Here is a 14,962-nt window from a genome sequence, read left to right on the forward strand (position 1 = left end):
ATTTCCACTCGCCTGCTCGCATTTGGCGAGTGGAAATAAAGTGAGGGCGAGCCAGACACGAGATCCATCCGCTCTCTCCCTTCTCTCTTCTCTCCTGCACTTTCAGTTTCCTCTTGCTTCTTCCTCCTACGATCGACTCCGGCTATTTTGTCTTTGTTTAGACAGGTGACAGGAGACATGTCTATTAGAAGCCAGCGTCTACTGTCACCATAGATACCCGCTCTCTACTGCGCATGTGCAGGCAGACGGGACCATGAGCTCGAACTTAGTGGCCCGGCATCTAGCTATAGGCGTCCCTGTTCCCATGGCACCACAAAGTCGGCATGAAATAACGGCCGGGTGCTGTTATCCTTGCTTTGATCTCCACGCTGCTATTTCTCAGGAGGGGGGAGACCGATCTGCAAAGGGTCATGGACGTAATTTGAGCTCTGCAAGCAGGTACTCCAGTCTCTTCTTTAGGATAGTTGGAAAACATTGCCTTTCATGATTGTTTAGGTTTATTATTTGAATTATCTGGCGGGAATGTGACATCATACTGATGCCATAGGAAGTTGGGGGCAGTTCTTTACTGTTTTTCTATTTGGTGATTAGGGTTTTCCTGTATAAAGTGTTGCTGGGAGTTGTAGTCCTCTATAGCTGGTGCCATTCTGCATTTTTGTATAAAGTGTTGCTGGGAGTTGTAGTCCTCTATAGCCGCTATCATTCTGCATTTATATATAAAGTGTAGCTGGGAGTTGTAGTCCTCTATCCAAAAATGCAGAATGGTACCTGTTATAGAGGACTACAACTCCCAGCTACACTTTATATATAAATGCAGAATGATAACAACTATAGAGGACTACAACTCTCATCAACACTTTATAACTGATTCCATTCTGCATTTTTGGATAAAGTGTTGCTGAGAGTTGTAGTCCTCTATAGCCATTATCATTCTGCATTTATATATAAAGTGTAGCTGGGAGTTGTAGTCCTCTATAACTGGTGCCATTCTGCATTTTTGGATACATTTTCCTTTATGTTTACATTGCTTTATGGTAATATTGTAAAAGTTGTTATTTATTTTTGTAACTTTATTCTGAATAAAACATTTAACAATGTAATTTCATAAGATAATTTAAGAGGGCGTGTTTAGGGGCGGAGTTAAGGTCGGTGCAGGGTAGGGGTTAGGTGCGGCAACTGGTGGCGAGTAACTTTCAGGCCTGGCTAGTAGCTCAAGACTTGAAATTTTGAGCCCTGTATTAGCCTATTGGTCTAGGTTCAGCAATGTCCCCAAAAAATAAAGTCGGCTGCCTACCTGAATGTACTGAAAGGCCAGGTTTCTCGATCAACGTATATTTTTCTTCCCTGGTGGCACGGTCATATTCCAGGATGACAGTGCCAGGATTCATTAGGCTCAGATTGTGAAAGAGTGGTTCAGGGAGTATGAGACATCATTGTCACACATGGATTGGCCACCACAGACTTTAAAGTAAAATTAAAGCCTTGGGTGTTTTTGCATATATCTACTGCTAGCAAGCAGTATATATATGGTAAAAGTGTAAAAAAAACCCCAAAACAACCCACTTTAAAAAGGGTTAATACTCGCACGCTCCCATCCGAAAATGTGAAAAATCTCGGGCGGCCACAAAGCATCTTGCAGATCACATTTTCAGGCGGGACGCGAGGAGAGACACAAGGTAAGTCTATGGACGGCGTGCACCCGCATGCAGACACTGTGGGACGGGAAGTGCCAGCAAGCACAGAGGAGTCAGAGACCAGCCGCAGCGATGGAGGGACAGATGAAAAGGACAAGAAAGAAGAAGAAGATCGGATTAAGAGACATCATTTAAGGTAATTGCTGACATTAACATTGGGGGGAGGGAAAAACATTTTTGACTTTAATGCCACTTTAACCCCATTGAGAATCTTTTAGATGTGCTGGAGAAGACTTTACACAGTGGTCCGACTCTCCCATCTTCACTATAAGATCTTGGTGAAAAATGAATGCAATTCTAGATGGAAATAAATGTTGTGACATTGCATACGATTTATTATTTCTTGAACTTGCAGGGAATGTGTAATACAGCTCATCTCCTGCTTATGGCAGCAGACCTTCTACTGTGTGCTGTTTCACAGGCTAGTCATGTAGAATATTCAGAAAGATGTAATGAAACAAATTGTGTGATTAAAGAGCTTATCTTGGTATTTTATTAAGCAGCAGAATGCAAAACAAACATAACATTTTGGAACACCTCTCCTCTTCTTTTAGATGTAGCTTACAATGAAGCAGCATACAAGCATTTATAATGTAGCAAATAAACACCACAATGTATCATGTCAAATGCCTGAAAAATAAAACACAAACAGCACGCTCATAGCGGACCAACAGAAAATACTGGGCCATAGTAACAAATTAATAGTAAGCAAAGCATAGTAAGAACAAACAAAAGGCTGGGTAAGCAATCTATAGTAAATCTGACCACAAAGATCAATTTTCTTTCTTGTTCATTGTCCCATCCAAGCTAAAGCGTGTGAATGGAGGAATCTTCCCTGCCAGGCTATTATCAGAGTACCCAAATAATGACTGCATCTGATTGTCTGCAGTTACTGGTCGGGCCAACAATTTTGCACCTGACTCCTTCAACTAAAGCAGGAAACAGATACAATTCCAGCCATGTATGGACAACTGTGTATACAATCTAGAGTCACATGCCGGAAAGGGCCAATCAATAGTGAGATTCTTTGTTGCAGAGCTATTCGTAGGAGGTATTGGGCCTCATATTATGCTACAACAGAAAGAGACAGGTACCCTTGAGAACCTTAGAACACAATCCAAGCTATTTTTAAGCTGTCCTATGATCTAAAAACAAAAGTTGCTCAAGCTGCACTACGCCCCTCATGCTGGGACTGCTCCACCAAAGTAATGTCTTTTTACCACAAATTGTCCTCAGTCTTTCATGTTGAATGGCATCCAATGTCATTGGACCCAAAAGACATATGGTGAGCACAGGGTGTCATGGAACTGCTCCTATGGGGGTGCCACTACAGTGCCCTGCCCGTACAGTGAAAAGATGCATCATCAAGGACCATCTACTGTTAGAGAAGATATAAAGACGAAGAAGACCCTGCTCACCACATGACCATGTGGAGGAAATCTGGAAAATGTAAGTATTATACAATCTCATGACTTACACTTGATTATGGTCCTTGTAAATGACACTTTTTTCCTTTTGAGTTTTAATATGTGATTGAAGAAAAACTCCCCCAGAGGTCTGAGGTGGTCCCCCAAAGGGTAGGGAGGGCTGACATTTCATTCTCAGGGGCAGATCCTTAGCCGGTAAAAGGGACAAAATGGGCGCCAGTCACTTTAAGAACTTTTCCTATGCTTTCACAACATCCATGGACAAAAATACATAGACTCCTGACTCACCAATCCCTTTCAGCATCCACAGTGCAGGAATATTTAGTAGAACAGGAACTGACACTGTGCAGCAGGGCCAAAGCTGAATAAAGGATGAGCATGGGATCTTCTCTGGGACAAACACCGGACTTGTCCATATCAGCCCCTGGCACCTGCAACAGCCATAGGGCTCCCCTGGTTCTCCTCCACAGATAATTTCAGACCCCACCTGTTTCCACTTGTGGCCTCCTCCAGGCTTGAGGCCCAGTCAGTCTCCCCAGCCCCGTGCATCCCACCCCCAGGGCAAGACCGGGAGTGAACTGGAACCAAGCACATGGTAAACCCTGAGTATTTATGCACTCACTCAGCATGCACCACTGGCCATGAAACGCCCAGTGATTGGCTAGAGAGGCATAGACATTCCTAGTGCTCCCTTACTGGCTGTCCCACTCTGTGGCAGGGTCACGCCCCAAAGCAGATAGGCGCAATCAATAGCAGAACACCTATTATAGCTAAATAATACCAGACTACAAATCAGCAAGACTGATTACAGTGCTAGCAACACTAAATTCTAGTAGCCACTCCACTGAAGGTGGTAGGGGCTACACTCTCTGTTGATCTTTGGTGTAAGCCAAGTGAGCCTAGTATTTTTTCCTAAAGTTGAATACCAGTGTGGGGAGGATTGAGTGGGGATGGGTTAGAACCAAATCAGGTCTTCACTGATGTTCCCTTTGGAGAGATTTTCCCCAACTTACAAAAGAAAAGTTAGGAAATCTCACTGACAAGGTGACAGACAACAACAAAACTCTGCCAAGATAACAAAAGGGGTGACAGCTCACAAGCCCACTAAGTCCGTTGATGCCTGTTGATGTCCGCTGATTCAGGTGCATGCATCAGATGGAGCTTATCTACACTCCCCATAAATACTTCTCAGCAAAGGACCCTGATGACCCCAGGGTGAGAAGGTTCCCAGACGGGGCTATTTTTGCATGTTCTCCAGAATAATAAAGCTCTGCTGAAACACTGAAGTCATGGATGCGTAGCCCATTCTTTGCTGGGAACAACAAACACCTGATAGATGGTAAAACTCTACTTCATTCTACTTATGAAGTGATATAACAGGAAGTAAAAGGCATTTCACATACAAGGATGGAATCGTGAACAAAAAAGCCAACAGGGGTTCCAACTCCATCCAAATCTAGCTATCACACACCTAGACAATAAATACTTGTCTTTCCTCGTACATCATAGCTGATCAAGGGAGTGTTCCTCCCCTCTAAAGTCAGGTTTGTGTTTTTGCTTAATAAAAAGTCTGTGCAAAGCTCTTTTAATTGCAAGGTTTGTCTTGCTGTCTCATGTTGGCCACGTGCTACTGACAACTGGATCCAGAACTAAAAATAAGTAACAGTGCTTGAACTACAGAGAACCTCAATTAGTATTTTGGGGGGGGGGTTTAAAAAAACATTTATCAGATTTATCACTTCTATGATAGGTTATACTGATTTTCAGGGGAACTGACCAGGAAAAGACTACAAACATGATCCAGACATCTTGCAGAACTATCCTTCAGTAGAGTAGAGTAGTAGAATTTTTCATATTGTTAACGTAGGAAAGGTTAATAAGAACCCAGCTACTTCAACAACAATTGATTGGCAGGTTCCAAAGGAAATGGCCGAGCAGGAATCTGTGTATGGCTAGCCTAACTTTACATGTCTGCATGGATAAATCCCTTAGATCTCACATTATACAGTAGAAATAGCATCACCTTTTATCATTATGAGATATGGGACCCCTGTAGTAGGAATGGTTACATTTATCTGCTAATTCCGACCAGCGTTACTAAGCTGTTTTATTTTTTAGGATCCTCAGCACCATCTAGTAGCCATAATGCAGTAATCTCCTGATTCACGATTGCCCATAATATTTTAACAACATTCAACCAGAAAATAGTAGGGATGCACTGATATCAGTATCAATAAAGCGCTGCGCAAACTGTTGGCGCTATATGAATCCTGTATAATAATAATAATATAGGTGCTAATACTCACGAGTACTTGAACTGGTGAAAATGCCCTGAAATGAAGTGCCAATACGACACTTTAAATTTTGTAATTCATTCAGCTGCCGTAAGATCCCACACTTGCTGGGGACCTCGCAGCAGCCTGCTGGGGACTTTATGGCGCCTGTTTACAACGCCAGGTAGATGAAAGTAGTCACTCGCACTCCATGATATTAAAGTCAATGCTGTTTATTGACTGAGATAACACACTTCTCCTTAGCGACGTTTGCCTGAGGACGGGACCACATGGTCTCGAAACGTCGCTAAGGAGAAGTGTGTTATCTCAGTCAATAAACAGCATTGACTTTAATATCATGGAGTGCGAGTGACTACTTTAATCTATCTACATTTCACGGAGGCATCCGTTATCACTACCGCACCCACCCAGTTGGATTTGGGTTTTTGTCCGGTCAGGAGTGCGATGGGACAGGAGGATTATGTTTACAACGCCAGGCACACATCTCCTCCTCCTTCTCGCCGCCCGCACAGCCCTGGTGAGACCCCGACGCCCGCACAGCCCTGGTGAGACACTGCACATCCTCCTGAGACCCCACACAGCCATGGTGAGACTGCACACAGCCCTGGTCAGACCGCACAGATCCTCCTGAGACCCTGCACAGCCATAGTAAGACCAGGCACAGCTCTAGTGAGACCCTGCACATCCTCCTGAGACCCTGCAGAGCCATGGTGAAACCACACACAGCCCTGGGGAGACCGCATGCAGCCCTGGTGTGACCGCATGCAGCCCTGGTGAGACCCCAAACTCAGCTCTGGTAGGACCACACAGCCCTTGTGAGACTGCACACAGCCCTAGTGAGACCCTGCACAGCCTTAGTGAGACCACACACAACCATAGTGAGACTCTGCACATCCTTCTGAGACCCTGCATAGCCATGGTGAGACCGCGTACAGCTCTGCTGCGACCCTGCACATCCTTCCGAGACCCTGCACAGCCATGGTGAGACCGCGCACAGCCCTGGTGAGACCCCACACAGCTCTGGTGAGACCGCACTCAGCTCTGATGAGACCGCACGCAGCTCTGATGAGACCGCACGCAGCTCTGGTGAGACTGCACACAGCCCAGGTGAGACCCTGCACAGCCCTAGTGAAACCGGACACAGCCCTAGTGAGACCACACACAGCCCTGGTGAGACCCCGCACAGCCCTGATGAGACCTTGCAGATCCTCCTGAGACCCCGCATAGCCCTGGTGAGACCCCGCAGAGCGCTGATGAGACCCCGCACAGCCTCCTGAGACCCCGCACAGCCCTGGTGAGCAACACAGAGTAGGTAGCTTCATATTATTCTGCAGTGCTGTACAATGTTTTGTTTGAATTTGTAGTCCTCTATCACTGGTGGTATTCTGCATTGATGTACAATGTATTGCTGGGATTTGTTGTCTTCTATCACTGGTGGTATTCTGCATTGCAGTATATTTTATTGTTGGGATTTGTAATCCCTCTACAGCTTGGAGTCAGTAGCATAACTACCAGGATTGCAGAAGTTGCAGCTAGGACCGGGCCCTGGTACTCCACCACTGTCCTAAAATCATTAGCCTATATTGTTTTAGAAAAACTGTAACATGACACTAAAAAAAAAAGGTAACGGTAATTGCTGTCGGTGAGTACTTAAGGAAAAGTATCGGTATTTGTACTCGATCTGGAAAAAATAGTATCGATGCATCCCTAGGAAATAGTCTTAAGAACATTTGATTTTGCATTCTCACAACAACTGGGTAATTCGCACTGAATGAATGTACATGCAAATTTTGCTGGTCAAATAGCTATGCAAATGTTTTCATAGACAGACCCCTTACATTTGTGCTGCACACAGGTAGTGGAGGCTTCATATTTGTGAGCGTAGCTTCTAAACTAAGTATAATTTCTCATGCAAGTTGCCTTCAGCAGCCTAGCCCAAGAAATAAATACATCTTCAGTGGGGGTCTCCATTATATATATATATGTTTGTATTTTTGATAGTAAACAGAAAAAAAACAGTACTTTGTAACCTTTTTGTCCCCTCAGTATTTCTCAGCCTGTTGGTTTGGGCTGGGGCATATGGTCAAAGCACCAGAGGTTCGGACTTGTTGGAGAAATGTCTTCAGGATCCAGAATATGAACAGCTGCTGAATATTGCCGTATGTGGATTGCCTCCCGTCGCAAAGTCTCCTCGGAAACACATTGTAATCGTCGGTGCTGGGATGTCCGAATTATCAGCAGCCAAAACTTTACAGGATGCCGGTCATAGAGTAGGTACTCATAGATGTTGGTTATAAATCCTATCAGCCCAGTTGCAATATACTGTACCCTGGTAATATATGAAAAAGTGTGGCAACCCTCACTTATCTGCAAATCCACTAAGCACTAGGCCTCAACCTCAAAGTATAGGAATGGGCAAAATCCTTTAAATAGTGGTCAAAACCCCTGTCAGTTTTTTGCTATCTTTGTCTTATCTTGTCCTGTCCTGAAGATACAACAGCATGTGAGCAAAAATAATAGAATTCCCTTTGTAGACAGTTACCACTAGGGATGTTCAGATACCAAGTACCGTGCTCTGTACAAGTACAAATACTTTTCCAGCTCCAAGACTAGACTAGAGAAGTTAGGAGGCAGCTGCCATTTGTAAGGAGCATACAGGGCTCCTGGGATTTGTCCATCCCTGTTTTAATGTATGATTTTTTTTGATAAATATATATAAGAGATGCACTGATACAATTTTTTCAAGTACAAGTACTGATACTTGTCCAAATACTCACAGATACAATCAGGGCAGCCGTCAGAAATTTTGGGGCCCCTTACACGGCTTTAGGCCGGGCCCCCCCTCCCCCCCCGCCGCTGGACACGGGCTTAGTGACGCGCTGGACACAGGGCTTAGCGACGAGCTGGACACGGGACCCACCTGAGAGTGACCCAGCAGAGCCCACCATAGATGCTGCACAGCCCATCTGAGACTGTCTATGGTGGGCCTTGAAGGGGGTCTCAGGTGGGCTGGTCAGGGCTGCATCCCTCCCCTCACTCCTTTCCTTCCTAGCTCCTCTTACCTGCACACGTGGCCTCGTCTGGCGCCAGACAGGCCAGAAGTGACGCCACTAACGTGAAGTCACTTCCGGCCAGTCCGACATCAGACGAGCAGCATCGTTGATGGGGCCCCAGCTTGTCTCGAAGCCACTGGAGCGGCAATGCTGGGGCCCTGCGCTGCTAGGGCCAGGCCTCCGCCTCCTTGCCCTTCACCGTCGGCCGATAGTCATGTAAGGGAACTGGGCGGGCCCCCCAGGCTGCCCGGGCTCCTTACATGGGTATCGGCCGTACCCCCCTGATGGCTGCCCTGGATACAATTACTGATTCATTTTTGCTTATTGTCATGTGACAGTTTTTCTAAAACAATACAGACTAATGATTTCAGGACAGTGGTGGAGCGCCAGAGCCCGGTCCCAGCTGCAACCGCTGCAACCCTGGTAGTTCTTGTGAAAATGCCAAGTATCGGCAATGGTATCTGAACATCCCTACTTACCACCATAGCAAATGTCCATATTGGAAGATGTCCTCTTACCTCTTGTTCTGGTGACAACTGTAACATTTTGAATTTACTTTGTTAGTGACAAGGGGGACCAGGACAAATAGAAAAATAAATCTAATCTGTAAGGTTCAAAACAAATCTAAATTGGACATGTGTTTTTGTTTTCTGAAACGAAAATTCGGATGGATATGAAATCCGAACAAACCGAATCGAATTTCAGATCCGAAATCCCAAAAAACTAAAGAATTAAAAATCTGAATCGATCCAAAACAAAACTAATTTACATCTCTACTAGCTATTGTTTGGAATTATTACTACTAAATTAGTTACCGCAGTCAAGTGGAATAACTAGGTGTGGTTTGATAGCTGTAACCAAATTAAACTTTAAATGGAGTGGTAACTGGTATATAAAAAAGGTTTGACAACTGTACCAGTAGATAAAAATAAGACAGGATGTCAATTTAAATCTGAATTCCAAGCATACAACTAAATGCACATATATAAAATACATATATGGTAGCTGTGCCTGCCAAATAATTTGTATTTCTGCCCATCCACTCATGTCTTTTTAATAGCTCTGCCACACAGCACTGCCCTGACTGCCAGGGCAGGAGACCTAATTTTTTTCTCTTACTGTTAAGTAATACTTACAGGTCTTTTCCCTCCTCCAGCCCGTGAATGGACAGTGAAAGAAGAAGCATCAGATTGATGAGTTTATCTCTCTGTCACTCTGCTGTTTTCTCTATGACCACACTCTTAACTGGCCCCTTGTGCTGCTTCTCCCATCTGCTCATCCAATCTGAACTCTGCTATACAGGGACTGTAAGGTGCTGCTGCCAGGTCAAATTCAAGTTTTCACAGTGCCATTTAACAATACAGTACATAGCCAGACAACTATACCTTTGGTATAGTCCTTTATGTTGTCCTTTAAGTCATACTCCCACCACCACAAGTGCAGCCCACTTGTTCCGACACTTTATTTTCTCCCTGTTCCAGCGATTCTATCCACACAACTTCTATTTCTTCTATTTCAAATCCATTGGGTCTTCTTCATTCCTCACATGCGCGCCATGGCCCCATTCATTCCCATAAAGAGAGCCGTAATCCTAAGGACTGCTAAAGGCCACCATAGGCCTGGTGGGAGAGCTTTTGGAAGACCATATCCAAAGCTAAAATGACTCATTAACAGAGAACTCTATTCAAACCTTTTGTTTAGCTTGTGCATAGAACAGGACAAGTTTAGAACTTCAGTCAGATTTTTATTGTTGCTGGTGTCCCTGTTGGGGATTTCTTGTTGAGATGGTAAATGTAAGAGAAAATCTCTTCAAGGTGAAAACCAGAAGCTTAAAAAACCCAACAGATATTTAGCCCTTTTTCACTCAAATCAGAATTATAAACATTTTTGGACTGGAGTTCCAGTTTAATTAATGGCGGATAAGATTGGTGTTAGTAGAAACATTATAGGAAAATATTCACCCTAAGCTTTATACCTCAGGTGACAGTGCTGGAGGCCAGTAACCGAGTAGGAGGTCGTGTATTGACCTATAGAGACCCAGAGGGCTGGTATGGAGAGCTGGGACCCATGCGTATTCCACTATCTCACAGGTAACTATAAAAGACTCTTTTGTATTGATAAATATTTTACATATAATTCTCTAAAATTCACCTCTGTACCTACTGATAATTCAAAGCTAAGGCTGCCAATTCTCTGAGGATTCAGATTTTCATGTTTACACTCTCCATCAATGCTCCATCCTATCAGTAAGTGCAGAGTCCATTTATTTCCCAGAAAGCCTTGTGAACCTTAGTATGTGGAAACTGGGAATCATGCATCTGTTTACTTTTACAGGATTTTACGGGAATACGTGCGTCAGCATGAGTTGCAGATAAACCCCTTTATCATATCTGATGAAGACAACGTATACTTGTTCAATAACATAAGGCAACTACAGAAGGATGTTAGTAAGGAACCAAACCTGTTTGGGTTTACATTGAGACCTGAGGAAGAAGGAAAATCCATTGATGACCTATCTGAAATCGCATTTCAGGTAACCACTGGTTCCCAGAATATAATATATCCTTAATATTGGTATTGTCATGGGTAACAGAGGACTGCTGTCTCTATCTACAGGTTTTGTGGGGCTCTTGGAGTTATCTGTGAAGAATGTCCGTTACGAACATTCGTTATATTGAAGTTAAAAAGCAAAGTACATTTATATTGGAGTTGATGGTAGTTTTTTTTTATTCGGATACTGAATCCGTATTGGAGTTGATGGTAGTTTTTTTTAAAATCTGAAATACGAAATTCGGATACAGAATCCGTTAACGGAATTCGTATTTCGGATAAAAAAAACCACTACCACATCAACTCCAATATTAACAAAGGTATTTTGCTTTTTAACTTCATCATAACGAATGTTACGAAAATATACCCGCCACTAACGAAAATTCATATTTCATCCGAATCCGAATTGAGTTCCGGCCACGAATTACGAAAAACAAAATAACGGATATTCCGAAACGAAACGAAGCAGAACAAATTTTTGGACGGCGCACAAGTCCACCTGGCACAGATTGTCAGCTTGAGGTAGTGTGAGGTGGGGTTGGCACACTGAACCCCAAGCTGAGGATCCACTCCAGTTCTCATAAGGTAGGGAGACTGGGTGGATCTTAAAAAGAAAAAAATAAATACATTTTTTTTTGATTTTGCATGTGTGTGTGTGGTTGTATGTGGCTGTAATTTTTTTTGAGGGCCTGTTCACACTTGTACACACTGTACCATGTAATCTATCTACTACTATGCTTTCTGGTGTGGGAGGTGCATTCCGTTGTCATTCAGTTGAATGGCACCCCAAACGCACCTCCCGCCCACAGTTCAATTACCCACACCGGAAGGCGCAGAACCGCAATGCCATGCGTTTCATTGCAGTTCGACCTGAGTCACGATCACGATCTGAGAACCACTGGTGTAAATCAAGGACAGAGCAGGAACAGAATAGGAAAGCAGGTGTAGGATTTGACCAGTCAGATAACCATATACCGCATTGCTAGCTCGTGGTAAGTGGTGCAGGGACTAAAAACATCTACTATTCACCAGAATCACTGAAGGTATAGATAGACTTGTGCAAAAGTACAACTCTCAATATACGCCTGGCTAAACAAATAAAGGCCCACATGAGACAGGAAGAGTCAGAGTGCCAGAATGCACTGCATGCAGACAAAAGCAGATGGAGTCATGACTAGGATGAAAACCAGCATTCAAATACAGAGAGCAACAGAAGACAAAGCCGATGCAGATCTAGGGGGTGATTTACTAACCTAAACACACGCACACACCAGGTGCGTGTTATTTTTACACAGCAAAGCGTATTTATCAACCAAAAAGTCTCTATAAGCATGTTTCCACTAATGCCATATATGGAAAAATCATGCACATGATGCATATATAATGCTGCTTCACAGTTTAGACAAAAATAGTTAGCTCATGCATTTACATTCCTGCATTCAATCAACGCAAGCAACACAATGTAGAGCTAATTTACACATCACCTTGCAATTCAGGGCAGGGCTTTGCACAACACACCTGCTGGGTGTGTACACACTACAAAGGTGTTTAGATTCCACCCATAGATCATGCTGGTAGGGAACACACTACAGAGGTGTATACATGTTCGTGGTGTGTTTATAAGGTTAGTAAATCAACCCCCTAGTCTCCATTGTAACTTCTCACATTTTCTTTTTTAGTTCATAAAAAGAAATATTGGAGAAAACTGTGCTGGAATCTTGGACCAGTTTGACAGAGCTTCTCTGCAGGTAACATAATTAGGCCATGACATTAGCCTACTTGCAATGGAAATGTTAGTTTGCAGTCAGTGTTAAGGTTTAATGTTTGCATGTATGTTCTGTGACCACCATGTGTACTGTATTGTGCTGACATTTTAAAGAGTATCTTTACTTTTGTAAATACATTTGCTCTTTTATTATAACCAGGGATACCCAGAAAATTAACATACAGTATGTAACTTCTTGAATTTCCTTTCACTATACTTTGACTGCTTTTATCACAGTCACAGGCCACTGTGAACATTGCATTGCTTACATTCAGCCTGTCTGCATGATTATTTATCTTTGGTGCAAAGTGTGTCAAGGTATCTTGTGATTTCTGCTTATATTCTGAGGCAAGCATCAGTGCAGACCGACTCTTCTTCCTCATTTTCTACTGCATTGGTGGCAGGGATGTGCTCCTGTAAGTGTCTTGCAGGCTAGATAGTGGCCAAAAATTACAGGGAAGGGCTAAGTACAAGAAAGGCCAATGTCTAGAGCAGGTGCCATATTGCCAAGGCCAATTCTCTGCTGCACTACACTCATGTAATCACTGGAGATCACCAACTGTTGGGAGCAGAATGTCCCTGCATAAGGTCAGCAGTGTTGAGAGCAAAAATGTAAGTTGACTGAGCACAGGGATTTCTCTAGATGTGTATTTTGCTCTACACATTTGCATGTCTGGAACTGTCAACTGAGAAAAGAATTGGGCAGGGCTTTGCCAAACTTACACAAGGGCTGTCGGCTTTTTTGCAATGTCCACTAATTCTTCTGTTTTAAATTGTAAACAAGGCAAGTTACCATCCTAGCAAAATGTTCATACCATGTTCTTATTTCTCTCTGAAATAGTCCGTCCTGTTTGATGAAGGACATTTGAGCGCTGGTGCTATCAATATGCTTGGATACTTCATGAATACTCATGGTCAGCCCTACGTCTCATTTGTGGAAGCAATTCTGGATACGTATGTTTTTAGTACCCCAAGGTACAGTAAAAAATAAGATGCATACATGCTTCATATTTCTCATATTTCCTCTTATAAAAATATGTACAAATCCCAAAGGCTAAAGGCACCACCAAAATTGAGGCCACAATATGAAATTGGATTGTCTACTACCAGCTCTAAAAAAGAAAAAGGATGCAAAGTGCTATGCTGTTCACAAGCACTACAAATATAGAGTTAAAACTAGCAAGTAAACTCCAAATGTGGCTTCAAAGTAAATACTGATTGATTGCCATTGGTTACTGTGCTTAAAGTGACACTAAACTCGGGAGTTAAATCTTAAAAATGCATTCAAGTACCTTAACTATTGACAAAAAAATGCATCTTATTTGTGTATCACTCGGCTGTAGATCATCAAATCATCTCTGAATTGGTGCTGACACTGTCCTTCCTTCTGGAGGGGGGCTATTTTTGTTCTCCATGGTCCCTGTGTGTGTTGTAAAGTAGTCACCGCTCCAAGCTCACTCCCATGATGGACTACAATCTCACGTTTAGTTTACTAATTTGTATTGAGATTGAACAAAAGTAGCCACCCTCCAGAAGAAAGGACAGTGTCAGCACCAATTCAGAGATGATTTCAGGATCTACAGCTGAGTGATACACATTTTTGTTAATAGTTAAGGTACTTGAATGCATTTTTTAAATTTAACTTTTGAGCCTAGTATCACTTGAAGAATTAGCACTATCAAGACACCTGTCACAGATAGTAAAACAATCTCACAAGTACATAGTGCCAAACAGTAACCTTAAATGCTTCTACACACACAGTACCCAGAACCACCAATGCCTGCAAACCTATGTACCACATACCAAGCAGTTCAGGTCTTATAAGTAGACTTCAGTAGCAGATGGGCATGCTGAAGTGTGTTCTGCTGAACTGAGAAATGCATTTAAATAGTGAGGAGAAGAGCAGGAGGCCACAAAGGAGAGTCTCACAGCGCTGGCTTATCTGTGAAGCAAAAGGAACCAGAACAGATTTTTGTGTGCTCTTCCCATCAACAAAGGCTGGGTGCATGGATCCAGTAGAATTCATAGATGTGAAATAGGTATCCAGGAAGGATATTAGTGATTGCCATCCCATGTCTGTGGGTAAGTTAAGTCTAAGCATAAAATGAGATGCACGATACATGACTATTTAAGCATTGAGATGACTACCCCCCCCCCCCCCCCCAAGAACGCTGCCAAA

The 14,962-nt window shown here is 43.2% G+C and overlaps 1 protein-coding gene across 1 annotated transcript in view; it reads left to right on the forward strand.

Annotated features, from left to right (window-relative positions):
- The first annotated feature begins 253 nt into the window (after positions 1 to 253).
- The window catches only part of LOC108791768 (L-amino-acid oxidase-like), a 16,760-nt gene continuing 2,051 nt past the window's right edge, over positions 254 to 14,962 (forward strand). The window contains exons 1-6 of the mRNA XM_018562339.1: positions 254 to 416; positions 7,462 to 7,685; positions 10,449 to 10,558; positions 10,803 to 11,001; positions 12,698 to 12,766; positions 13,625 to 13,758. Coding sequence (XP_018417841.1) covers positions 254 to 416; positions 7,462 to 7,685; positions 10,449 to 10,558; positions 10,803 to 11,001; positions 12,698 to 12,766; positions 13,625 to 13,758 — 899 coding nt within the window. The remainder of the gene's footprint in view (positions 417 to 7,461; positions 7,686 to 10,448; positions 10,559 to 10,802; positions 11,002 to 12,697; positions 12,767 to 13,624; positions 13,759 to 14,962) is intronic.

The sequence above is a fragment of the Nanorana parkeri genome, unplaced genomic scaffold (assembly GCF_000935625.1).
Source record: "Nanorana parkeri isolate BGI_ZX_2015 unplaced genomic scaffold, ASM93562v1 scaffold573, whole genome shotgun sequence".
Taxonomy (NCBI): domain Eukaryota; kingdom Metazoa; phylum Chordata; class Amphibia; order Anura; family Dicroglossidae; genus Nanorana; species Nanorana parkeri.